Source organism: Bos javanicus, chromosome 25 (assembly GCF_032452875.1).
Source record: "Bos javanicus breed banteng chromosome 25, ARS-OSU_banteng_1.0, whole genome shotgun sequence".
In the NCBI taxonomy this organism is placed as follows: Eukaryota; Metazoa; Chordata; class Mammalia; order Artiodactyla; family Bovidae; genus Bos; species Bos javanicus.
The window spans coordinates 3,831,244-3,856,129 of record NC_083892.1 but is presented as its reverse complement, the minus strand read 5'-3'; the positions used below and the strand labels follow the sequence as shown (position 1 = coordinate 3,856,129).

The window sequence follows — 24,886 nt, the reverse complement described above, 5'->3', positions numbered from 1 at the left end:
CTTGGGGTGGGGGGTAGGTATTCCAAGTGTTACTGAAAGAAGAGGTGTGTCCAGCTGCTCACCGCTCAAAAGCCAATACCAGCCAGGCGGATGGAAAGGAAAGTGTGCTGTGTTTCAGATGCCAGTAACTGGGGCTGGGGGAGGGAGGATGTCTGTCCAAAGGCTGACTCTCCCTGCCCCACCCCCACCACTGGCCTCCAGTGGGACATGAGCTTTTCTAGACAGATGGACGGGGCTACATGCAGAAACAGCAGTCAGCTCTGACAGTCATCTTCAGAATTGTCACTGGTGGTCTGACCAGCATCATCTTGGTTGTTTTAGGTAAGTTAGTCTTCAGTTTCAGGGTCCATTTGTTCCCATTTCTTTGAGGCCAATTTTCAGAATTGTGGCAGCTTCTGTGGTGGGTGCAGTCTGGTCATCATGTAGTTAACTTCTCCACCTGGTGTTTCAGTATCTCTAAGACAGCTTGGCAATCCACTCCAGTACTCTTGCCTGGAAAATCCCATGGACGGAGATGCCTGGTAGGCTACAGCCCACAGGGTCGCAAAGAGATGGACCTGACTGAGTGACTTCACTTTTCAAGACAGCTCTCAGGATGTGGCTCAGAATATTATCTATAGCTCTTGAGAAAGAACGAACGGTCCTTGACTATTCTTAATGACTACATCATTATTATTTGGTCTCCTTTGACCATTTTCCTTTGTTTCTGCATTTCTCATTTCTCTGATTAAACTTGTTTTTTGACTAAAGTTTTCCACGGACAGAGGCGGGCAGAGGACATGGAGGGTAAGGACCACAGGATCCAGCTCCGTTTCACAGGGACAGTGGTCTTGTTCTCTGCTGACAACTTTCCCTCCAGTTCTGGAAGCTCTTGCCATGCCCACAGAGATGCTGCAGTGCATGCCTGGCATAGACTCAGTTGTGGGCCCAGTAACAGTAATGACTGTACACAGATTTCTTCTGCATTTCCTGACCTGTATCAGCTGGGTGAGGGCGGAGTGGGAGTGGGGCCTCAGCTGACACATCTCGGGATTCCCCAGGCCCAGCAAGTGTGAATGACATGTCCAGCTCTGCCCCTTTTTATTTTTATTTTTTTTTCTGCCCCTTTTTAACTGAAGGACTTTGGGACTTTAGCAAGTCACCTGACAACCTAGATTCCACTTCCTCCTGCAGAAAACACGGACAGTACCCCCAACCTACTCTCCCAGGGTGTGTGAAGACAAGCCTGCTCACAGATGCCTAGGTCCCATAAGGGCCATTTATCTGAATACTTTGTTCCATTTTATAGGCATGGGGGGTTCCCGTTGTGCTGCATGCTAATCAGGTCCATGTCATAATGATAAAGTCATCATATCAACTAACAATGTTGTTGTTTAGTCCCTAAGTCACGTCTGACTCATTTGCAACCTCACAGACTGTAGCCCACCAGGCTCTTCATCCATGGGATTTCCCAGGCAAGAATACTGGAGCTGGTTGCCATTTCCTTCTCCAGGGGATCTTCCCAACCCAGGGATCAAACCCTGGTCTCCTGCAGTGACAGGCACATTTTTTTGTTTTTAACCACTGAGCCACCAGGGAAGCCCAATAACTAACAATAGTGGGCCTTTTTAAAAACAGGGAATCACAGATGAAGTTAGTTGCAAAGCAGAAAGAGACGGAGAGGTAGAGACCAAGCGTATGGTTGCTGCTGCTGCGTCGCTTCCGTCGTGTCCGACTCTGCGACCCCGTAGACGGCAGCCCACCAGGCTCCCCGGTCCCTGGGATTCTCCAGGCAAGAACACTGGAGTGGGTGGTTACCAAGGGGGAAAGTGGGGTGGGTGGGATGAACTGGGAGATTGGGATTGACATATATACACTATTGATACTATGTATGAAATAGACTAACTAATGAGAACCTACTGAATGGCTCAGGGAAGGCCACTCAGTGCTCTGTGGTGACCTAAATGGGAAGGAAATCCAAAAAGAGGGGATATATGTACACATATATGGGCTTCCCTGGTGGCCTAGTGGTTAGGATTCAGCACTTTCACGGCCCGGGTTCAATTCCTGGTCGGGGAACTGAGATTCCACAAGCCGCTTGCTCAGCAGAGCTAAAATAAAAAAAATTAAAAAAAAACAGGCAAACAAAAACTTGCATTTTATGCCACCTGCACTCTTTCCCTACCACATCTCTCTCCAGACCCTGCCCCATCACCAGGGATAAACATCATCTTGAATTAGGTGTTTACCTGAATTCCACCTTTCTTTACCCTCTACCACCTATGTTGTTGTTTAATTACTAAGTCATGGCCAATATACATTTAGGGATACCACACGTGTATATATTCCTAAATCATACACAGCATCGTTCTGTGTGTTCTTATAATTCATGGAAATGATTTCATTCTGTCACTTGCTTTTTAGCTCAACATAATCTCTGTGAGATTTATCCATCCATCATTCTATTGATCGACACTGATACTGTTTTCAGGTTTTTATCATTACAAACATTGCTCTAAACACAGAAGCAATCTTTATTATTTTAAAACTGAGAATGTATTAAGCTATATATTAAGCCTTTATTGGGCTTCCCCAGTGGTTCAGCAGTAAAGGCTCCACCTACAGTGCAGGAGACATAAGAGATATGGTTTCAATCCTTGGGTTGGGACGATCCCCTGGAGGAAGGCATGGCAACCCACTCCAGTACTCATGCCTGGAGAATCCCATGAACAGAGGAGCCTGGTGGGCTACAGTCCATAGGGTGGCACAGAATCGGACACGACTGAAGTGATTTAGCACAAGCCTTTATTATGTATTAGGCATTTTGCTGCTAAGTCACTTCAGTCGTATCCGACTCTGTGCGACCCCACAGACGGCAGCCCACCAGGCTTCACCATCCCTGGGATTCTCCAGGCAAGAACACCGGAGTGGGTTGCCATTTCCTTCTCCAATGCATGAAAGTGAAAAGTGAAAGGGAAGTTGCTCAGTCGTGTCCGACTATTGCATATTTAAACCACAAGTTTACCTACCCCGGGTGTTACTATCCTAATTTTACTAATGTGTTATTCTTGTCTTCTCCCTCCTTCACCCCAACCCAATCACTTCCAGGGGCCTGTGGACTCTGCTTCAAGAATCTGGATCAGATCCCTCCCTGAGTGACTACCACCATCACCAGTATTACTTCAACTTCAGACCTCAGGGCTTCCCTCATAGTTCAGATGGTAAAGAATCTGTCTCCAATATTGGAGACCTGGGTTCGATCCCTGGGTCGGGAAGATCCCTGGAGAAGGGAATGGCTACCCACTCAGAATTCTTGCCTGGAGAATCCCGTGGACAGAGGAGCCTGGTGGGCTACAGTCCATGGGGGTTCAGAAGAGCTGGACAGATGGAGTGACTAACACTTTCACTTTCAGACCCAGGAGCTTCCAGCTGGTTTCACTGATCCCCTCTGGTCTCCCCGACATGTGTATTCCACCAAGCTTCCTCTCCTACCAGGACACTATCCTGCTTAAAAGCCCAAACTACTCCTTTCTCCTGGCTCTTGGGATATAACATTCAATCCTCCTGGGAGCCTTCCAGAGACCCCTGATTGGTCCCACCTCTTCAGCCTTGTCTCCCAAGGTTGGCGCCCTGCACCGGGACCACACTGGTCTCCTTTCTGTCTTGCAAATGCACCCCGATCTCTCGGTCCTCAGGATCTTCACACTTGCGGTTCCTTCTGTGTGGGCACTTTCCCCACAAATCCCCAGGCTAACTCTAAGTTACCTTCCCTCTGACACATTCACCCTAAGAGGATCAGGTCCCCTCTCCTCTACTGCTTTGGCAGCATTTACCAAAGGTGACTAAACAATTATTTGGGCAATTATTTGTCCAGTGTATACCTTTTTCTTGGTAGAATATAAGTTTTATGAAAGAAAGCACTTGAGCATCACCGCCGAAACCCCAGCGCCTAGCAGAGCTCAATTGGCGGCTTTTAAAAAATATATGTATGAATGGATGAAAGGATTTTGAACGAATTAATGTCCCCCATTCACAGATGTGGAAACGGAGAATAGGAGCACGCAAGGGACCGGCAACGACAATGTGGCGCCCAGAGGCTGATGCCCCTTTTCGCCCGCCCCTCACCGGGTCACCTCCAGGAAAGACCCTTAAAGCAACACGACCCCGCGCCCTGCCGCAGGTAGCCCTCTCGGCATCTGCCTGAACGGCGCCGCGCGGCGCACTCTGGGAAATGTAGTCTAGTTGTCTCCCCGATTCCGGCGTCCGCGACTTCCGCTTCTCGCGGGCACCAGCCTTGGGTCTGAGTTGCTGCACCGGGCGCGCTGGCCTTCGCTGTGTAGCGAGGTACTGTCTCCTTTAGTTGTGCGCTGCGGCTCCTTCCCGGGCGCAGCCGTTAGGGCAGAGGTGAGTTCCGTGCGGTCGCAGCCGTTAGGGCAGAGGCGGGAGTCGAACCTGGAGTGCCTCCTCTTGCTGGCCTCTCTTGCCGGTGAGGTCCAGGCCGCGCCTCAGAGCGAGTTCAGTCAGAGTCAAGGGTGGTAAACTGAGTCAGGTCTCAGGTTGTCAGCGTTGTTATTTCGGGCTACAGTGGATTAGCCCGGGACTTATGACTTCCCTGGTGGCTCAGACGGTAAAACGTCTGTCCACAATGCGGGAGACCCGGGTTCGATCCGTGGGTCGGGAGGATCCTCTGGAGAAGGAAATGGCTATCCACTCCAGTACTATTGCCTGGAAAATCCCATGGACAGAGGAGCCTGGTAGGCTACAGTCCATGGGGTCGCAAAGAGTCGGACACGACTGAGCGACTTCACTCACTTACTTACTTATGAACTGGAGTTCTGGAATGAAAAATTTGTGTTCCAGTCTCATTGCTATCACTTCACAACCATATTATCCTCCGTGGGCTCTATACCTAAAGCTCGTGGAGCTTCAGGGTTATTATTATTTTTAACATGTAAAATAGAGATACAGCACCTTTGGCGTTAGTAACTTAGGAACAAACAGTGGAAATGGGTATTGCCCCGTGCTGAGAAATTGGTGGCCTTTATTATTCTTGTATCGGGGAGAAGAAGCAGGCAGGACAAGGAATTGGGGTTGGAAGTTGTTGGGGTCTTGAGGAGGGTGGGTCTTGACTCCGGAGGCCGTTGTCTCCCTGGCAGAGGGTAGGCAGAAGCACTGACATCTCTTTCAGAGGCTTAGCCTGAACAACTTCGGCCTTTGGAAAAGAGAGTCTCCAGAGGCCACTTTGCTCCAAAGGTTACTTTTTTCTCCAAAGCAGTCTTCTCTGTCAGGGATAGGGAGGCGGGTTACCCTGGACCAGTTGGCAAAGGGTCTCTTCTTGACCAGACTCTACGTGGGCTCCTCTGAACTCTCTTCTCAGCTAGGCCCTGATTTCTGGGCTTCCGTGTTTATTTCTTCATTGTTTGCTTGTGGCCACTTTAGCCAGAACCACCCGCCTCCCCCAAATAAATTGGGTTCCTTATCCTTCAGCATCCTCCAGGTGATGTCTCGTCATCATGACTTTCCTTCAGCAAGAAACCCTTCTTACTCCTTACGTTTCCTTTTACTAATTTTCCATCCACTACCACCCACCCCCCAACCTCAGTCCCAGCCCTGCACCTTGGCTGTAAGTTCCCACCTTTCCTTGTATTAGGAGTTGGACTTGATCTCTCTCTCCATTGTAGCGTAATAGGGAAGAACCTTTGTAGTCTATTGCAGTCTAGAGATGCTAGACTGCATCTAGGGATGTTGCCTATAAGCTTAAATTATCCATAATGACCCATCTCTGGGAATGCTGCCTTCCAAGTAAGGAGCATTAAGCTCAAATAGCTTTGTTTAGGGCTTCCCAGGCAACTCAGTGGTTAAAGAATCCCCATGTCAATGCAGGAGATGCAAGAGAGGCTGGTTCAATCCCTGGGTCCAGAAGATTCCCCCGGAGGAGGAAATGGCAACCCACTGTAGTATTCTTGCCCGAAAAATCCCATGGACAGAGGAGCCTGGCTGGCTACAGTCCATGGGGTCACAGAGAGTTGGATATGACTGAGGACTAAGCACACAGGCACCTTTGTTTAGCTCACTAGAAATATCCTTACCAGACCCACGTGTGAATGACTGCAAGAAATTAACACATCCGCTCAGGAGGCTGACCAGAACCAGGAAATGTATGATTTTACACCCTCCCCTTTTTAGTATAAATGAAGCCTCAATTCTAACTAAGGCAAGGTGGTTATTCGGGACACAAGTCTGCCATCTTCTCAGTCTGCCAGCTTTTCGAATCAAGTTGCTGTTCTTGCCCCAACAATTCGCCTCAATTTATTGGCCAGTTGTGTGGCGAGCAGTACAAGCTTGGACTTGGTAACAGCAGTGATCCCTAAGAAGTGGCATCAATAATTTCTTTTCTTAGAAGTGGCTTAAGAAGCTCCATTCCTCAGCTGTGGCTCTCTGTGTGTTAGTCTCTCTCACAGACTGGCTTTCCTCTTTGTGGTTGGCTTCAGCCCGCAGCAGATTCTTGGAGGGAAGCTAGACATTTTACCTCTATTTCTCTTCCCTAGCTCTGGCCTCTTGCCCTTTTAAGGAAGCCTTTGGAGAAAATACTGAAGCCAAGGAGGTGCTGGCTTCCCTTCCTGAAGTGGAGGCCAGATGAATGAATGGTCCTTTGTCTGAATATTTTCTACCTAAAAGAGCAGCTGCATTGACTTTCTCTTCCCCCTGGTGTGTTTTTCTGCAAAGCAGTATCATCACCTGCATCATTTTTTTGTCTGTGTATAGACTTACTGGTGGCTCAGATGGCAAGGAATCTGCCTCCAATGCAGGAGACACAGGTTCAGTCCCTGGGTTGAAAAGATCCCCTGGAGAAGGGAATGTGGCTGCCCACTCCAGTATTCTTGCCTGGAGAATTCCATGAACAGAGGAGCCTGGCGGGCTACAGTCCATGGGGTTGCAGAGTTGGACATGACTGAGCGACTAACACACACAGGCATACCTTGCAGATACTGCCAGTTTGGTTCCAGACCACCGCAAAAAGAGGCTATCACCATAAAGTAAGTCATATAAATTTTTGGTTTTCCAGTGCATATAAAAGTCAGGTTTATATTATACTGTAGTCTATTAAGTATGCAATCAGTTCAGTTCAGTCGTTCAGTCGTGTCTGACTCTCTGTGACCATGAATCGTGGCACGCCAGGCCTCCCTGTCCATCACCAACTCCCAGAGTTCACTCAGACTCACGTCCATCGAGTTAGTGTTGCCATCCACAGCCATCTCATCCTCTGTCGTCCCCTTCTCCTCCTGCCCCCAATCCCTCCCAGCATCAGGGTCTTTTCCAATGAGTCAACTCTTTGCATGAGGTGGCCAAAGTACTGGAGTTTCAGCTTCAGCATCAGTCCTTCCAATGAACACCCAGGACTGATCTCCTTTAGGATTGACTGGTTGGATCTCCTTGCAGTCCAGGGGACTCTGAAGAGTCTTCTCCAACACCACAGTTCAAAAGCATCAATTCTTCGGCGCTCAGCTTTTTTCATAGTCCAACTCACATCCATACATGACTGCTGGAAAAACCATAGCCTTGACTAGATGGACCTTTGTTGGCAAAGTAATATCTCTGCTTTTGAATATGCTATCTAGGTTGGTCATAACTTTCCTTCCAAGGAGTAAGTGTCTTTTAATTTTGTGGCTGCAATCACCATCTGCAGTGATTTTGGAGCCCCCCAAAATAAAGTCTGACACTGTTTCCACTGTTTCCCCATCTATTTGCCATGAAGTGATGCGACCAGATGCCATGATCTTCGTTTTCTGAATGTTGAGCTTTAGGCCAACTTTTTCACTCTCCTCTTTCACTTTTATCAAGAGGTTCTTTAGTTCTTCTTCACCTTTTGCCATAAGGGTGGTGTCATCTGCATATCTGAGGTTATTGATATTTCTCCCAGCAATCTTGATTCCAGCTTGTGCTTCTTCCAGCCCAGCGTTTCTCATGATGTACTCTGCATATAAGTATGCCATAGCGTATGTCTAAAAGATGTACATATCTTAATTTAGAAAAATACTGCTAAAAAATGCTACCATCATCTGACAATACAGGGTTTCCTTCACAACCCTTTTCCTTCCTTTCCTTTTACAAACCTTCAATTTGGAAAAAACATAATGTATGGAAAGCACAATAAAATGCAATAAAATGAAGTCTACCTATACATCTTTGTGCCAGAAACAGCCCAGAAATGTGTTAGTGGGTTTGGTTTATCTCACACAGGATTTAATCCCATTTTGAGTCTGCATTTAAACTTGTTAGTTTTCACCTAAAAATCCAAATATTTCGATTCTGGGAAGTGACCAAATTGGCAGGCAGTGTTGGGCCTGCGTCTCCCACTGCTTCCTGAGGCCTTGTATCTGCTCCATCTGTCACCCGGCACTGTTACGTTTCTTGTAGAGGGAAATTCTCCACACTCAAGTCACTCTCACACACAGTAATACAGAGGAAAGCCCAAGAGGGACGTGTTTAAAGAAAAATGGGAGAGAGCACCTGTCTTTGTAGAAAGCAAGAATATTCCAGAATGTTTAGTATCTGTGTCAAAAACCCATTTTTACCTTCCTCTCTGACCCTTGTGGGTATTTGAGCAGGTGACCCCAGGCCCAGAGTGGGTGATAGTCTGAGGGGGACTTTTGCCATTCCAGGGACTGGTGGTGTTTGTGGGTTCTGTGTGTTATGGACTGAACTGTGACCCCCAGAACTCACACTGCAGCCCTAACATGACTGTATCTGGAGACAGGGTCTATCAGTTCAGTTCAGTCGCTCAGTCGTGTCCGACTCTGCGACCCCATGAATCACAGCACGCCAGGCCTCCCTGTCCATCACCAACTCCCAGAGTTCACGCAAACCCACGTCCATCAAGTCAGTGATGCCATCCAGCCATCCCATCCTCTGTCGTCCCCTTCTCCTCCTGCCCCCAATCCCTCCCAGCATCAGAGTCTTTTCCAGTGAGTCAACTCTTCGCATGAGGTGGCCAAAGTACTGGAGTTTCAGCTTTAGCATCATTCCTTCCAAAGAAATCCCAGGGCTGATCTCCTTCAGAATGGACTGGTTGGATCTCCTTGCAGTCCAAGGGACTCTCAAGAGTCTTCTCCAACACCACAGTTCAAAAGCATCAATTCTTCGGTGCTCAGCCTTCACAGTCCAACTCTCACATCCATACATGACCACAGGAAAAACTATAGCCTTGACTAGACAGGGTCTATAGGAGGTAATTAATATGAAAAGAAGAGAGAGAGCACCTTTTCTTCCTACCAAGTGAGGGCACAGAGGAGGCACCATCCATGAGCCAAGAGGAGAGTCTTCACCAGGAACCGAATCTGCTGGCACCTTAATCTTGGTCTTCCTGCCTCCAGAACTGTGAGATATAAGTGTCTGTTGATTAAGCCCCCTGTCTCTGGTATTCTGTTGTGGCAGCCCAGCAGATTCTAACACTGTGTTTTTCCCAAGAGAAGCATGTGAATCATCACCCTGTCCTGAGCCACAACTGAGCCGACCTTGAACAGGAGACTTTCCAGACTTGACTTTACATCTCCACGGGTGAGGATTTCCAAGCACGCCTGGTGGTCCTTGAGTCCCTTCCTCCAGACTCCAGCCTTTCTCCGTGAATCTGTATCCTTTGCATCCTTCATGCTTTGCACACCTGTTGTCACTCATCTGCTTCTCATTTAACTTGCTGACTTCAGGGAAAAGACACTTTCAAATGCTCGGTGGTTTGAGGTGTAGATGGTATCTCCTGCCTTCCTGTTACAGAGAAGGCAGTGGCACCCCATTCCAGTACTCTTGCCTGGAAAATCCCATGGATGGAGGAGCTTGGAGGGCTGCAGTCCATGGGGTCACTAAGAGTCAGACACAGCTGAAGCAACTTAGCAGCAGCAGCAGCCTCCCTGTTAACTGATGAATCCTCTTTTGCGTCTAAAATTTCACGATGGAACCAAAACACAGCCAGACTCCAAGGAGAGATTTCATAGTATTGCACAGCACACTCTTATTCTTCATCCTTCCTGTTAATGAAGATAATAACAAGACATTTGCTGTTCACTGAGTGCTCCTGTGTTTCAGTCTAGGGCAAAATATTTTAATGTATTCTGTCATTTAATTCTATTATAGTAAGTATCCTCTAAGAAATAGGTACCATTAACCCCCATTTATATTATTGTCAGAATTAAGGTGTTTTTTTTTTCTTTTTAAATTTTTATTTATTTTTGGCTGTGCTGGGTCTTTGTTGCTGGGCACAGGTTTTCTCTAGTTGGGGCGAGCAAAGGTTACTCTTCATTGCAGCTCAAGGGATTCTCATCGCGGTGGTTTCTGGTACCAAGCACCAGCTCCAGGCACGTGGGTTTAGTGGTTGCAGCCCACAGGCTTAGTTGCCTCACGGCATGTGGAACCTTACCAGACCAGGTTTTGAACCTGTGTCCCCTGCATTGGCAGGCAAATTCTTAACCACTGGACCATCAGGGAAGTCCTGGAATCAAGCTGGTGATGAGGTTGGGCAACAGAGTTCAGTGTCTAAAGAACAGATTCCACCCACTTATTTATTTGATTTCTCAGCAAATAGTTACTGAGCCTCTACCATTAGTATATGCTAAGCAGATCTACTTAGTGTGTTGAGAAAACTAGAGGGGCCCTGCTTGGGCAGCTCAAAGGAGAATCTTGGGACAAGACTAGAGTCTTCCAAGAAATAGCTTGCATATGTACTCTGAGTCAAAGCTTCAATTACCTGGGTGGCATTCAAGTTTACCTTTACAAGAGTGTTCTAAGGAGCAGAGTCTGAACCACACTTGCCCGAGTTTGTCTTGGCTCTTACACTTTCCTAGCTGTGTGGCCTTAGGCAGGGGTCTGCACCTCTCTGAGCCTCAGTTTACTTAACTAAAATGTGGGTCACAATGATGTTTACATGATTGTCATTGTGAGGATTTAAGTAAGTAAAAACATGAGCTCCATGGACTTAGGAAGTACTTAAAAAACCTTAGGTTTTATTGTTAGCTTGCAAAGGCCTTAGAAAAAGTATAACAAAACACCAATTACATATCAGTTTTGGGAAACTGTGGTTCTCTGATGACTATCTGATATAGTTGAATTATGGACTGTAGCCTGCCAGGCTCCTCTGTACATGAATTCTCCAGGTCAGAATACTGGAGTGGGTAGCCATCCCCTTCTCCAGGGGATCCTCCCAGCCCAGGGATTGACCCCAGGTCTCCCGCATTGCAGGTGAATTCTTTACTGTTTGAGCCACCAGGGAAGCCCAGGAATACTGCAGTGGGTATCCTATCCCTTCTCCAGTGGATCTTCCCAACCCAGGAATCAAACTGGGGTCTCCTGCATTGCATGCAGATTCTTTACCATCTGAGCTACCAGGGAAGCCCATAAAAAAACGCCCATCACGTATCAAGTTTTGAAAACTGTAGTTCTCTGACGACTCAGAGAATTCAGTAGGATTAGGTAAACTGTTTGACTTGTACTGAGTTGTTGGCCCTTAGTTATTTGGGCTTTGGGAAATTGCTAGCACAGATGACTCAGACCCACAGAGAGCTGGGTCACAGACCATCTCTTCCCAGCCATAATTAAGTCGTAGGAGTAAGTGTGAGCTGAACCAGTGCCCAGTATGTGACAATGGACTGTGTGCCACCTGTCGGAAGATGATCTCCCCCTCTGTCTTCAGAGAAGGGCGTGTGTACCTTTCACGTGTGTGTACCTCACGTGTTGTTGGCCTGCTTCCACGACTGTGAGGCTGCCATTTTATTTATTTATTTTTAATATCTATTTATTTATTCGGCTATGCTGGGTCTTAGGTGTGGCATGTGGGATCTAGTTCCCCCACCAGGAACTGAACCCAGGGCCCCTGCATTGGAAGGGCAGAGTCTTAGCCACTGGACTACAAGAGAAGTCCTATGGCTCGCATTTTAAATCGAACTATTTTGTAAACTCCATAAATGGTACGAAAACAAGCTACATTTATAAGTGTAAATAGTTATATGTGATTATAGATACATGTGCAGCAATAAATACTTTTCCTTTAGACTCTACATGGTGCTTGGCACTTTAATGAATTGTGAACCTCTTACAGGAACACCACGGCCCCAGGTATCTGAGATCCACAAATCTGGAGGCCTGCAAGCTTCATCCCAGTATGGTTGCAGGTCATGAGCTGGTGTTTATGGAGCATCTGTTACATGCTAGACATCATCAGAGGGCCTTTACAAGCTCAATCTCATCGAATCCCATCTGTCATCTCTCAGAAGCTGGAGCTATAACAATCCCCATTTTACAGATGAGGTAAAAGGTAAGGCTTACCCAGTTACTAAGTGGCAGAGCCAGGATCTGAAGCACTGGTTTGGGTGTATGTCAGTGTAGGTCCAAATTCATACTGGTGTACTGGTGTGCATTGGTTATGGAGTGAATGTGTGTCCCCCTCAAAATAGATTTAAGAAAGAAATCCTGGGCAAAGTAGAAATGTATCCTTTAAAACTCCGTTGGCTGCAGTCACTGAAAACTGCCCAGAGAAGAGAGGACCAGGACTATGTCAGTCAGGCCGTGGTCACCACATGGACTTTGCTGACTTGTGTGTATCTGGCCCCGAGATGATACAAGACACAAGGCCAGGGCCCTGCAGCTAAGCAGGAGGCCATTAGAAACTGGAAGGTGTGGGGCAACGTTGAGGATGGTGGTGTCCCCACCCGTCTGCCCCTCCAGACAGAGCCCAGCGTGTCTCTTCTGTTCTGCTCCTTTTCCCTGTTCTCTCTTCCTCCCCTGCTACATACCTCTGTGACTTGTTCAAATTTCCCCTTTCCACTCCCCGCTGAGGCTGACAGAATGGCAGGCTGCTTGTGCTCAGCCTGAGTGCCAGTGCTCTGGACCGCCCCACACCTTGGTTCTGGTTCCCTCCAAGAGCCTGGCTTTCCTGACCAGCAGTCCAAGATTGTAAGGGGAAAATGCAGCACATGTGGTCCTGCCTTGCTTGAAGCCCCACCACGAGGCTGCTCTGAATCTGGTGTCTTCCCTTAAAGAGGCGTCCCACTATGCAGGGGTGGTCCCCAGAAGCCAGGGGGTGGGCAGCCCAGCATCTTGTTCTGCCTGCGTGCTCACAAGAAAAAATGGATGTTGGTTGTAGCGGGGGAAGTGGAACGTGAGCTTAAATGGAAAATGCGAGAATGAAGTGGATGGAAAGAAGGAAGCCAGTGGAAGGTGCTAGGCCTGGGGATGCCAGTGCTGAAGGACTCAGGGTCGTCTGGTGGTTAGTCAATGATTTTATGGAGCTCTTACTACTCACCGCCAGGCACACAAGCCTCACCGTGATCCTCTACCTGCTCAGAGCTCCCTATCTGCCTACACTTCCCTCCTCCAAGCTCCACAGGGACACAGGTGACTGTCCAGTTCACCTCCTGTTCATGGTGCCTGCAGAGCAGAGCCCAATAAATACATATTTGTTGATCAAATTAACAAATGAAGAAATAAGCAGTTGATAACCAAGATGCACCAAACAAGTAATTTTGTCAGTCTTCATCTTCCAGCCTCTAAAATTGGGGTTGAACTAAGATACCTGAGTTCCAGCCTCACCCCAGCTCTGCGCCTACTGGTTGTGTGTGTCTTTGGGCAGGTCACTGACCCTCTGCACCTGTGTGTGTTGTTGCTGTTTAGTTGCTAAGTTGGCTAAGTTGTGTCCAACTCTTTGGCGACCCCATGGACTGTAGCCCTCCAGGCTCCTCTGTCTGGGTTTTCCCAGGCAAGAATATTGGAGTGGGTTCCCATTTTCTCCTCCAGGGGATCTTCCCGACCCAGGGATCAAACCCAGGTCCCCTGCATTGCAGCAGGTTCTTTACCGTTCTTGCCACCAGGGAAGCCCTGCACCTCTGTTTACTGACCTTATAAAACAGGGATAATAAAACCACCTTTGTTTCAAAGAGGAACCGATTTAATAATTACAAAGCATTTAGAACAGAGCCTGGCATATACATTGTACTGTGTAAGTAAAACAGTAAATTTCCAGGGTCCCCTCCACCTCGAGACTTTCTCAGGTCAGGGGCAGTGGTAGAACGAAAGCTGGGAGGATGGCCAAGTAGGTGGGTAGCCTCTGGAGCACTCACACATGCGCACTGAAGGTGCAGGGCTGTTATCGCCTACAATGCCTACTGGAGTGGATAGCCTATCCCTTCTCCAGTGGACCCAGGAACCGGGGTTCCCTGCACTGCAGGCGGATTCTTGACCAGCTGAGCTACCAGGGAAGCCCACAGCGCCTCGCAGGACCATTCTAACCCAGGGCGTGGCTTAACCGGGGGAGGACTACATTACCCACAGTGCATCCCGCCGGGCCTCAGTTCAGTTCAGTCGTCTCCGACTCTGCGACCCCCGTGGACCGCCGACCGCCAGGTTTCTCTGAATTGAGCGGGTCCCACCTTGCGGAGCAGAGTCGCTACGTAGTTCGTTTCTTTGCGTGAAAGTCGGTTCAGCCAATAGTGAAAGGGCTGCGTTACCGAAAATGCCTCCCTTTGGCCCGCCCTCCAAGACCCATTCCCATTCAACAGCGAGCTGGAACGAGCGAGGACTACGTTACCCATAATGCTTCCCGTGGCCGCCCCTCGCGGCCTTGCTCTCCAGCTCGACGCGCGGCTCAGCCAATGGTCGCTTCTGAGCGTCCGGGTCTGTGATGCACGGATGCTGGTCCTAGTTTCTGGACCGCCTAGACCTCCGTACCCACTGTTCCACTCCGGTTCCACCCCGCAGCACCGGCTCGCCGCGAGCTCCCCACGAGTCGCAGCGCTGTCGGTGAGTGCGGACGCAGGGTCCCCGCTCGAGCTTCTCTGTCCGCGGCGCTTGATGGAGCGTGGTTCGTGTTCGGCCTCTGTCCTAGCTGTCCCTCTTGCTGAAGGGGCGAGACGGGAAAGCGGGTCGGCCAGGGAGCCCTGACCCTGTCAAGACACTGGAGGGAGAGGGGCTGTGGTGGGGCTCGTGGAGCCCGAAATCCGGGTTCAGGTTGGGATACAATCTAAGCCCGCCTGGGCAGAGAGGTCCCAGATTCTCATTACATTTTCAAAGGACCTGTCCAAAAATGGCAAACTGTGAAAATGAAAACTCAGCGTTTCTCGAATTCTGACCGCGTTCCAGACTCTGTTAAAGAAAACCCTTTTAAAACATCCTGTTTAGTCCTCTCAGCAACCTCCTCTTTCACTTGAAGAACTGAGACCCAGAGATTAAGAAATTCTCCTGGGAATTATGGGGTTAGTAGTGAAGACAGGTTGATCTACTTTAACTTTTTCTTTTGCCAATAAGGGGGAGTTGGCCTTGGGGCCAGGGCAGGGGCTTATGGGCGCAGACGCTTATCCAACCTCTGTGCTGCACCCCATATGAGTTTAACTGTCTCTCCACAGAGACCTGAAAACATCTTTCCCAGTGTCTGGCCAGAGGTGCAGGGAGAGACAGGCGTTATCTCCAGGCCGGAGAAAGGGCAAGGGCTGCCAGGAGCAATGGCAACCTCTCCCGGCCCCCAGCCTCTGGCTCCCCTGGAGCAGGATGAGGGTGATATCCTCGTTGTCAAAGTGGAGGACGACTACTGCTGGGAAGAGGAGCCCTCCCTGGAGGCGGAAGACCCTAGCCCTGAAACCTTCCGCCAGCTCTTCCGGCTGTTCTGCTACCAGGAGGTGGCGGGACCTCGGGAGGCCCTGAGCCGCCTCTGGGAGCTCTGCTGCCGCTGGCTGAGGCCCGAGCTGCGCACCAAGGAGCAGATCCTGGAGCTGCTGGTGCTGGAGCAGTTCCTGACGGTGCTGCCGGGGGAGATCCAGGCCCGGGTGCGGGAGCAGCAGCCAGAGAGTGGTGAGGAGGCCGTGGTCCTCGTGGAAGGGCTGCAGCGGGAGCCCAGGAAGCAGAGGCCGCGGGTGAGGTGGGGGGCATTTGGGCCCTGAGGTGAGGAATTGGGGCCCTGCTCCTGAGGTCTGCATTTGTAGGTTCCATGGGCTCTGGGCTGACACTGAAGAAGGTAGCTGCAGTTTCCCAGCCGTGTCTAGTGTGCATGCATCTGTTGTTTCACCACTGTTGTCCCAGTCGCCCTTTCTGAGCTATATGGTTTGGTTCCTTAACACCATCCCAACATACACAGGTTTTGATGGGAGGGAGGCTGGAGGCCTTTTAAGGCTGGACCTTGAGAGTTGAAAAGATTCCCAAACAGGGAAGAGCCCTGGGAAGAAAGACCAGGTGCTGATGGGTGCCCTGGTTGGAGCCCCAGTGTCTCCAGAGCCGTACCATTCAATACAGTAGCCACCATGTGTGGTTTTTCTCATAGTTAAATAAAATAGAAAATAAATTCGTAGGTTGTACTTTACCGCCTTCCAGAGGCTCAGTCATCACGTGTGGCCAAGTGCTACTTGCTGGACAAGGAGAGCACAGATATGGGGCACTTCCATCATCATGGAACATTCTCCAGAGAGCACCACTCTTGAGCGCTCTCCTCCTCCTCAGCAAATTTGGGGAGTAGTGGGGAGTCTCTTACAAATCTCTTCTGCTTGGGTCAGATTGATTCCTTCTGACTAGATACTTGGCAGACTCCGCAGGTCACCTTTCTTCCCGTGGCAGTGCCATTGGCTGCACACTGCTGTTCTTTTGCATCTGTCAAAAGAGAGCAGCACCCACCCCGCCACCAAAAAAAAAACAAACCCTGACCACAAGGTGAGTCGAATGCAATAAGCAAATCCTGCCTTGAGATGGCCAACAGGAATCCAGGAGCCCTTCTCAGACCCCTGGCAGCCTGGGCACCTGGGGTCCCTGGCACGGGCTTTCCTCTGCCACTGTGCGCCGTCACCTCCGGGTGACAGAGCTGTGAAATGTTAAGCGTGGGACAGGGTCCCTGGTGCTGGTTTCACAGTTCCCCAGGGACATCTCTTGTCCTTGGTACGGTTACGGAGGTCAGTGCACTCTGAGACCCAAGTTCGTCTGATTCACCTTCCTTGGAATTAGGAGGTAGATGGTTCCAGAGGGCTTGGAGATGACCTTAAGAAGTGGAACAAGTGCAGTAATTCAGACTTCCAAGACGAAAGCTGATTAGGGGCTTCCTGGCTCAGTCCTTTCAGGAACACTCACGGAAGGGAGGAAGGGTGAGAGTGTGCTACGGTGTGATGGAGCGAGATGCAGAGTTTCAGGAGTGGAGCAGGCCTCCCCTTCCCCAGCTTGGAAGCCTGACCTCTTCCTGGGTCACTGGCCTTCTCCCTGGGGGCTGGCTGAAGGGCAGCACATGGATGGTTGCAGAGGCCGTCAGACTGAACAAGGCGGCCCAGTGATGAGGCAGAGCCTGGGACCAGGGTGCCCACGATGAAGGGTGGGGCACCTGTGGGCACCCCCAGCCTCCTGGGAGCTGGTGGGCAGATCTCTGTCTGTTGTAGGATCCAGAGTTACTCCCTAATGACGCGCTGTCCCATGGGACAGAGGAGTGGTTCTCAAAACACCAGGTGGAAGCCCAGCCAGAGGAGCTGTCCCTGGGGGAAGGGGCTCAGCACTCCAGCCAGCCACCCCTAGCCCAGCTGAGCCACAGGCCAAGAGGAGGCCCCTCGCTCTGGCCAAACAGGGGTGAGTAGCTGCCCCTCTCGAAGAAAGTGTAGCCTTGCACCCAGGAAGGGAAAGGGGAAGGACTGTGGCTGGTCAGACCTGCGTGCCTGTGGGCTGGGCGGGCTCCCTGCAGGTGAGTGTCCATGAGGGGTGGCTGGACCTGTCCCGCCTTCGCTGCTGTGGCCACGGGTGGGTGACTCTGTACTCTCTCCCCAGGCCCTGCAGCTTCACAGCATCAGGAGACAGCAGCCCTGGCCACATCCTTCCTTTCAGCCTGGTCCCAGGTGAACAGCTTCCCACTCTGCAGCATCCCCGTGCATCCTACGCCCTTGTTACAGGCACGCTTCTCTCAAGTGGTCAGGTCTGTGGGTTTTTGAGGCAGACTTTCACCCCCTGGGAAGTCTTACCTGCTCTCAGATGCCACCTGAATATCAGGTTTGTGCTGGAGGATTCTGCGGTCCCAGTGGTAAGCTTGGGCAACCGCTTCAAACCAGCTGTATGTTAAAATCTCCTAGGATCAGGGTAAAATTAGAGAATTTTCCCCCAGACCTGGCCTGACATCCTAATCTCCTCTGTTTCAGTAACAGCTCTGTTGAGATATAATTCACATACCATGCAATTTACCCATTTAAAGTATACAGTGTTTAGTATATTTACACAATCACATTTTAGAACATTTTAATCACCTCCCCAAAATACCCCCCACCCATTAGCAGTCACTCTCCATTTCCTCTCCCTTAGCCCCTGGCAGCCCCCAGTCTCTCTGTGCATTTGCCTCTTCTGGATGTTGTTTGCTTGGGTGTTAATTGTGCTTCCAGGTAACTCTGGTGCTAGACTTGGGTACCACTGGCCTAGAGGCATCCTGAAGTCCCCAGGTCACCCCATTCAGGTCTTGGGGCTGGCTTTAGCTGAGGCAGGGCGGGCTAACTTGTGAACCCGAATAGTGTCAGCTCCAGTGGGTGAGATCTCAGCAGACGCAGCTGCTCCCCGCAGCATGTCTGTTCATGGTCCCTGGCCCTGCGGCACTGGCACGGAGCTTAGTGGTGACAGTGTCCTGAAAAGCAGGGTCCAGCTGTGCCTGAGCTGAGCTTCGGAGGAGGGAGTGGATAACAGCATGCAGAAAGGGAAAGGGTGGGAAGGGAAAAAGGCGGGGGAAGCAGGATCTTCCATCATCACACGAGAGGAGGGGACGGGCGAGCCCACCAGGCTGGCCCCGCCTGCAGGAGCAGGGGCATTGACTCAGCAAGCTGCGTTCCCGCAGGTGCCGGTGGCCTTGGAGGACGTGGCCGTGTACCTGTCCCAGGAGGAGTGGGGCTGCCTGGACCTGGCTCAGCAGGACCACAGCTGCGACATGCTGCTGGAGGATGCAGGTGCCGTGGGGAGACGCTGTCAGACGCCACGCTGTGTCCCAGAGTGGGCAAGTCTCTGGGAGGGTGCCGCTTCCTTTGGGCTTATTGGGGGTGTGTGTTGGTCTCCAGAACCTGAGGCCCCTGGCCACCTCCCTGTTCAGCACTTTCCCTGGCTCCCGCCACCTTTAGGAGCTGCTCTGGCAGTTCTCAAACTTTAGTGGCCTGAAGAATCCCTGGAGAGGCTGTGAACAGTAGGGACTCGTGGGCCTTGTGCCCAGGGGATGGCTGTGTGAGTCAGGGCTGCTCCCTGGCGAGTCTGCTAAGCAGTCGCTGCATGCAGCCTGCACTGCCAGGGCCACCAGGTGTCCTGTTGGTGCCCCGCCTGCATCGAGGGCAGCGTGGCGCTTGCCCCGTCTCAGGCAGATGCCCAGAGCCGCCCTGGGTGCCTTCTTTTCCTCTTCCACCACACGGCTTGTCCAGTGTCAGTTCAGCCTCTGTGCCACCCTTGGCCCCTGTGGGCAGGGCTTCTCTTGACCAGGCGCTGGCTGTCCACGGCCTTTCCTCCCCACCCCATGCTGTCCCTTCTCAGCTGCCCTGCTGCTCTTGACACTTGTTTTCTTCCTGAGATGTTTTCTAAAGGAGTTGAGACCCTGCTTTGTATCAGTTGGAGTTCTCCAGAGAGAAAGAACTATTAGGATGTGTGTGTACGGAGAGATTTATTTTAAGGAATTGGCTCTCATGATTGTGGTGGCTGGCAAGTCTGAAATTTGTACAGCAAGCCAGCTGGCTGGAGACCCAGGTAGGACTTCTAGGCTGCCATCTGGAGGCAGAATTTCTTCTCCAGGAAACCTCAAGTTTTGCTCTAAAGGCCTTCAGCTGATTTGGTGAGGCCCACCCTCAGTGTGGAGGGTAATCTGCTCTATTTGTAGTCATCTGATTATAGATACTATTACGTCTACAAGATAATCTCCATAGCAACATCTAGACTGGTATTTAGGGAATTCTCTGGTGGCCAATGTGGTTAGGGCTCTGTGCTTTCACTGCCAACAGTCCCTGGTTGGGGAACTAAGATCCTGCAAGCCCCATGGCCAGGAAAAAAAAAAGCTTGCTAGCTTGCTATATAACCAGACGGTGACACCATAGCCTGGCTGGGTTGGCACAGAAAATTAATGATCAAATACTTTCATTTATATCCTCACTTTTCCCAAACTAACTGTGTAGACAACGAGTAGAGATGAAACTTGTCCATTGCCGAGAACGCTGGCCTACTGGGCGTGCAGCTTGCTGCCCCACCTCTCTCTGCCTCTGTGGTGTCTGCCTCCTGCGTGTTTTGTAACTCTTGGCCGTTTTCCCTCGGTTATGGTGACACCCTGACACCTCAGGGCACCTGGTTTCCCTCCCAGAGTCAGGGAGAGCCGTTGGCCGTGTTTCCTCACTCACTTCCTCCTCTCTGAGCAGCTAGTCTGCACAGAAGCAGAGCGCCTCCCTGTCTTTCAAGGTATTGAGCTTGTCCTCAGGTCACCCCTGACACCCCTTTGCCCTCACGAGGAGGAGGTTGTTGCAGTCCCATGTTCCGTCCTGGCCACACTCACATCCTCTCTTCTCTTTCTCCACGAGCAGGACTCCCCACGCCTGGGCCCTGTCTGACTGCCCTGCAGGGGCAAGGAGAAGACCCGCGGGACCCAGCTCAAGCAGCCTCGGGGCCAAGGGAGGTCTCTGGTGGAGCCAGTTCAGGTAAGGCATCTGCGAGGAGATGGGATCCCAGATGAAAATCTCCCTTCTCCTGGGCTGAGACCTTGGTGACTGTGTCTGTGGGCTTTAAGCTCAAGGGCTTAGAGCAAGTGTTGGCAGGCTTTTTCCACAAAGGGCCAGAAGTGAACAGGTTTTAGGGACCATGCAGTCTCCCTTGCAGTCGATGCCTCAGCTGCACCGTCCTGGTGCAAAAGCAGCCACAGATGGTACAAAAAGACACGGGCATGTGTGTGAAACTTCCCTTGCAAAGACAGGCTGAGCCCCGCCTGAAGGGAAGGCGAGGGGAGACAGGGGCTTTAGGGGCTCGAGAGGCACGCCCTCAGGGTCGCAGGAGAGAGTCCTACCAGCTCAGCTGGGACAGTGTGCTGCATGCAGGTGCGACAGGGAGCCTGGTCCCGGGGAAGACATGAGGGGCCGAGTGTCGCCCGGCCAGCAGAGCTCACTCTCCGGGGCCTACACTGTGGGTGGAATTGCAGTCATATGGTCACTTGGTGTGACCATCTGAGGAGCTGCCAGACTCAGTTCTCTGTAAAAGCTCTCCCCAAAGGCCAGGGCTGTGGTTCTGTCATGTCTCAGTTGTACAGACAAGGTGAACGTGAGCTTCAGCCCACGCTTGGCTTCCCCGATGAGCCATTGTGGAAACAGGAGGGGCCCAGGTGGGGGTTCAGGGGGTGGATGTTTCTTGGGAGGCCTATCCCTCCCCTGTTGAGTCATGGGCTTCCACATCCTCAAGTGTGGATGGGACCATCACAGCCCCATCTCACAGGCCTTGATGAGTTACTGTGTGCTTCTGAGTGTCTGCCTGTGATTTTAGTTCCTGGAATCAAGCTCTGAGTGTTGTGTGCCTGAGGAAGGTGTGGAAGGGCACTTTAAGGCACTGCTATCATCTGCCTCACATGGGCCGCCCCGCCCCTGCCCGCCTTCTCCAAGCGTCCCTGTCCCTCCTCCCCTCCCCATGGAGCCCTCAGCCACTGTGCTCTCTCTGTCTCAGAGCGGGGGAGGCGATTGGAGGATGGCGAGGACTCTGGGGAGGACGCCTCGCTGAGCACAGCATGGGCCCAGGCACTCCCAGATCTGGGTCCGGGGCCCGGCCAGGCCAGACCTCAGCGGCCTCAGGACAGAGCGGGGCCCCTCGGGGTCCGGAAGCCACACACGTGCCCCGAGTGTGGCAAGGCCTTCCGCAAGACGTCGCACCTGACCAAGCACCAGCGCACGCACACGGGTGAGCGGCCCTACCAGTGCCAGGTGTGCGGGAAGCGCTTCGGCGACCGGTCCAACTGCAGCACGCACCAGCGGGTGCACACGGGCGAGAAGCCCTACGCCTGCGCCGAGTGCGGCAAGCGCTTCAGCCAGAGCTCCAGCCTGGTCATCCACCGCAGGACGCACACGGGCGAGCGGCCCTACCAGTGCCAGCTGTGCGGGAAGCGCTTCAACAACAGCTCGCACTTCAGCGCACACCGCAGGACACACACGGGCGAGAAGCCCCACACCTGCCCAGCCTGCGGTAGGGGCTTCCGCCGGGGCACTGACCTCCGCAAGCACCAGCGCACACATGGTGGGGAGCAGCCGCCACGCAGACCCCCAGGGCTCCAGGACACGCCCGGGGCCTGGGCCTGATCATTCGGGGAGCTGCAGGGTCGTTTCATTCCCGGAGTCCATCTCCGGGCGTCTTCAGACTCTCTTCCCGTGGCCCCAGTGTGAGCAGGAAGCCGCTGCAGGTGGATCAGGGTCCGGGGCTGCCATGAAGAACACACACGGGGGAGCACCTAACGGCAGCAGGAATTCTCAGGTCAGGGGCCAGAGTCTGAAGTCAAGGTGCCTGCGGGCTGCTCCTTCAGGAGGCTTGGGTGGGGTCCGTCTGCGCTCTCCTCCGGGCTTATGGCCACAGGGCTCTGCCACCACCTCCCTATCCCCTTCTGCGTGTCTCCACATGTGCTCCTGTCTTGTAAGGGCGCTGTCATTGGATTTAGGGCACACTCAGTCCAGAACGACCTGATCTTAGCTCGTTACATCTACAAGGACCTGTTTCCAAGTGGGGTCCCCGCTAAGGCTCTGACTGTTAACTTGGGGGACACCCTTCAGCCCACTTGGGGGGAAGCCTTGGTGGCTGTGGCCTCTTGCAGCTTTACGTGTCCCCGTCCTCCAAGGGTTTCTCTTTCTTTCCAACCTCGCCACGCTTGCCAGGTGTAGCCCATGGGGGTTCTCCAGCATCACAGTGGTTGGGGGTTCCCCTCACAGATCCATGGCTGTTCTATTGGATGGGCGGCTGATGCGGGAATGCTTCCCTGAGGACCCTTCCTTCTAACCTCCCCTGCTTGCCGGGCAGTCTGGGGGTTTCCCCAGGAGAGGTGCCAGGGCTGCTGTTGTCCGGCCCAGGTGGCCATGTCCCAGGATGCAGGCTGGCCTTGGTTGCGCCACTTTGTCTTTCTGATGTGGTCATGCCTCTGATCGGTTCCCATCTGTGGCCTCACGCATGGCTGAGTGGCGCAATAAGAGGCCTTATTTGCTGTTGTCATGAGTGAAGTGGTGGGGCAGCTCTGAAACTGCTGGGTTTCAGGATGTCCCATCCAATCACTAGACATACTGTTATTTTTCCACACACCCCACACACCCCGGGGGTGTGAGCTGCTCTCCTCTGTTCCCTTAATAAACAGCGTCTGTCAGTTGTCCTGGCACCTGGGCTCTGTCCTGCATGTTCACTGGGGCCACCCAGTTGAGGGATGGCTTCTCCCTTCTGGGCCAGCTTATGGGGCATGTAGCGTCCACTCAGATCCAGCCACGTCAGTGTCGCCAACGGCCCACCCACCTGCCCCTCACAGACTCACTTCTCACATCCCGTCTGCTGCTGGAGGTAGCTGCCCTCGGCCAGGCCTGAGAGCTGGGCCAGTCCAGTGCCTGTTCCCTGACGTTCTCTGTCCTGTAACAGGACTTCACGTTCTAGATGGAGACTCAGACCTGGGAGCTTGAAGCACCTTGTCCAAGGGGCAGGACCCGCTCTCGGCCCTCACCCTCCTGGCCGCCTGCTTCAGCAGTTAGCAGAGTTGAACCTGGGACAAAGATTTTGTTTTCTGTCACTGTTATGGAAACATCTTGAGTGAACTTACTGCCATTGAAAAGGGTAGAGAGAGTAGGGGAAATGGAATTTTAAAAACAGCCATTGCAGGACTTCCCTGGAAGTCTAGTGGTTAAGACTGCATGCTTTCACTGCAGGGGGCACAGGTTTGATCCCTGGTTGGGGAACCAAGATTCTGCTTGCTGCACGGTCTGGCCTTCTGCCTCCACCCCCACCACCGCCCCAGTAGTTCTTGCTCTTGAGAACTAGTGACTGGTGGAGGCTGTGTGCCCAGTGCCTGAGCTATGACCGTGCTCTGTGCACCTTGGAGTGAGGGTGGGGGCCTCCGCAGCGAGGAGAGGGCCTGGGGGCCCCCGGTGATAGTAGTCTGGCTCCAGTCCCTGCAGGACAGGCTCACCGAGGCCTCGTGTGGCCTCGGAAGCCAGCTCACATCTGACTTGTAATAAAAATGCTCCTTGTTGTCAAGAATGGGGGCTGCTGGTGAGGCCCCCGTGGCAAGATCAAGTGGAGTCTGTGGCCCCGATCTTGGCTGCCTGTGGCTGGGCAGGGCCTGCTCTATCTTATGGGGGGCTGGGTGGGAAGGGGGCCCTTGCCCACCCTCAGGGCCTGGCAGCCATTGGTGACCCCAGCTGAACGCTGGAACACATGCCCAGAGGCCAAGGGTTGTTCTGGGCTGCCTGAAGCCTTGGCACAGGGGGTCCAAGCTGACCACTCTGCTCTTCCCATGGGGCAGACAGGGCGGAGGGGCGCTGAGACCTTGAAAACAAGTTGGAGTCAGAACAGAGTTGTCACAGAGTAGGGCTTCAGCCTGTTGGGAGCAGCTGGGCCAAGAACTGACAAAAGGACTGAAAATTGGTGGCGGTCGGGAATAATGCTAGGAAAGGGTTGGTGAGGGAGACGGCAGAGCCTCCTCAGCTCTTGCTGGTCGTCCACGAGAGTAGGCGTGGGTGACAGTTTCCAGCGTTAGAACATTCATGTTCTGTGTTTAAAAGTCAACCCACCTTTACTTTGGAAGGACCCTAGAACATGATTATATACGTGCCGCCTTTGTGTCTTGGTTAAAGAAAAAAAAGCAAATTTCAGTCCACCCTTCCATCCAGACATCTGTGTGTGTGTGTTGTGGTTTGTTCAAAACAGCCAACATCAAGGACCCAGAAAATCAAGCTAAGTTTTCCAAGACCTTTTC

At 52.0% G+C, this 24,886-nt stretch overlaps 2 protein-coding genes across 7 annotated transcripts; one reads left to right on the top strand and one right to left on the bottom strand.

Annotated features, from left to right (window-relative positions):
- Positions 1 to 1,764: 1,764 nt before the first annotated feature.
- On the bottom strand, positions 1,765 to 14,378 carry LOC133238893 (uncharacterized). 4 transcript variants are annotated; one of them, XR_009733665.1, is made up of 2 exons: positions 14,291 to 14,378; positions 1,765 to 2,090 (listed from the first exon to the last, which is right to left on the bottom strand). XR_009733665.1 is itself a non-coding variant. In XM_061402526.1 (2 exons), exon 2 carries the CDS (start codon positions 9,652 to 9,654, stop codon positions 8,749 to 8,751), a length of 906 nt encoding a protein of 301 aa, XP_061258510.1. In that variant the 5' UTR covers positions 9,655 to 10,001; positions 14,291 to 14,373; the 3' UTR covers positions 8,494 to 8,748. The 4 variants fall into 4 exon arrangements, 2 of the variants coding, with proteins under 2 accessions (XP_061258510.1, XP_061258509.1); XR_009733664.1 differs by having other exon boundaries at positions 14,287 to 14,371; XM_061402526.1 differs by lacking the exon at positions 1,765 to 2,090 and adding an exon at positions 8,494 to 10,001 and having other exon boundaries at positions 14,291 to 14,373.
- ZNF500 (zinc finger protein 500) lies at positions 4,044 to 24,801 on the top strand. Of its 3 annotated transcripts, none has more exons than XM_061402501.1 (8): positions 4,044 to 4,383; positions 12,065 to 12,280; positions 15,363 to 15,866; positions 17,364 to 17,547; positions 17,743 to 17,810; positions 18,788 to 18,896; positions 20,496 to 20,609; positions 21,619 to 24,801. In XM_061402501.1, the coding sequence occupies exons 3-8, from the start codon at positions 15,459 to 15,461 to the stop codon at positions 22,242 to 22,244; spliced, it is 1,509 nt and encodes a 502-aa protein (XP_061258485.1). In that variant the 5' UTR covers positions 4,044 to 4,383; positions 12,065 to 12,280; positions 15,363 to 15,458; the 3' UTR covers positions 22,245 to 24,801. The 3 variants fall into 3 exon arrangements, with proteins under 3 accessions (XP_061258485.1, XP_061258484.1, XP_061258483.1); XM_061402500.1 differs by lacking the exon at positions 4,044 to 4,383 and adding an exon at positions 9,462 to 9,537; XM_061402499.1 differs by lacking the exons at positions 4,044 to 4,383; positions 12,065 to 12,280 and adding an exon at positions 14,554 to 14,760.
- The last annotated feature ends 85 nt before the right edge of the window (positions 24,802 to 24,886 follow it).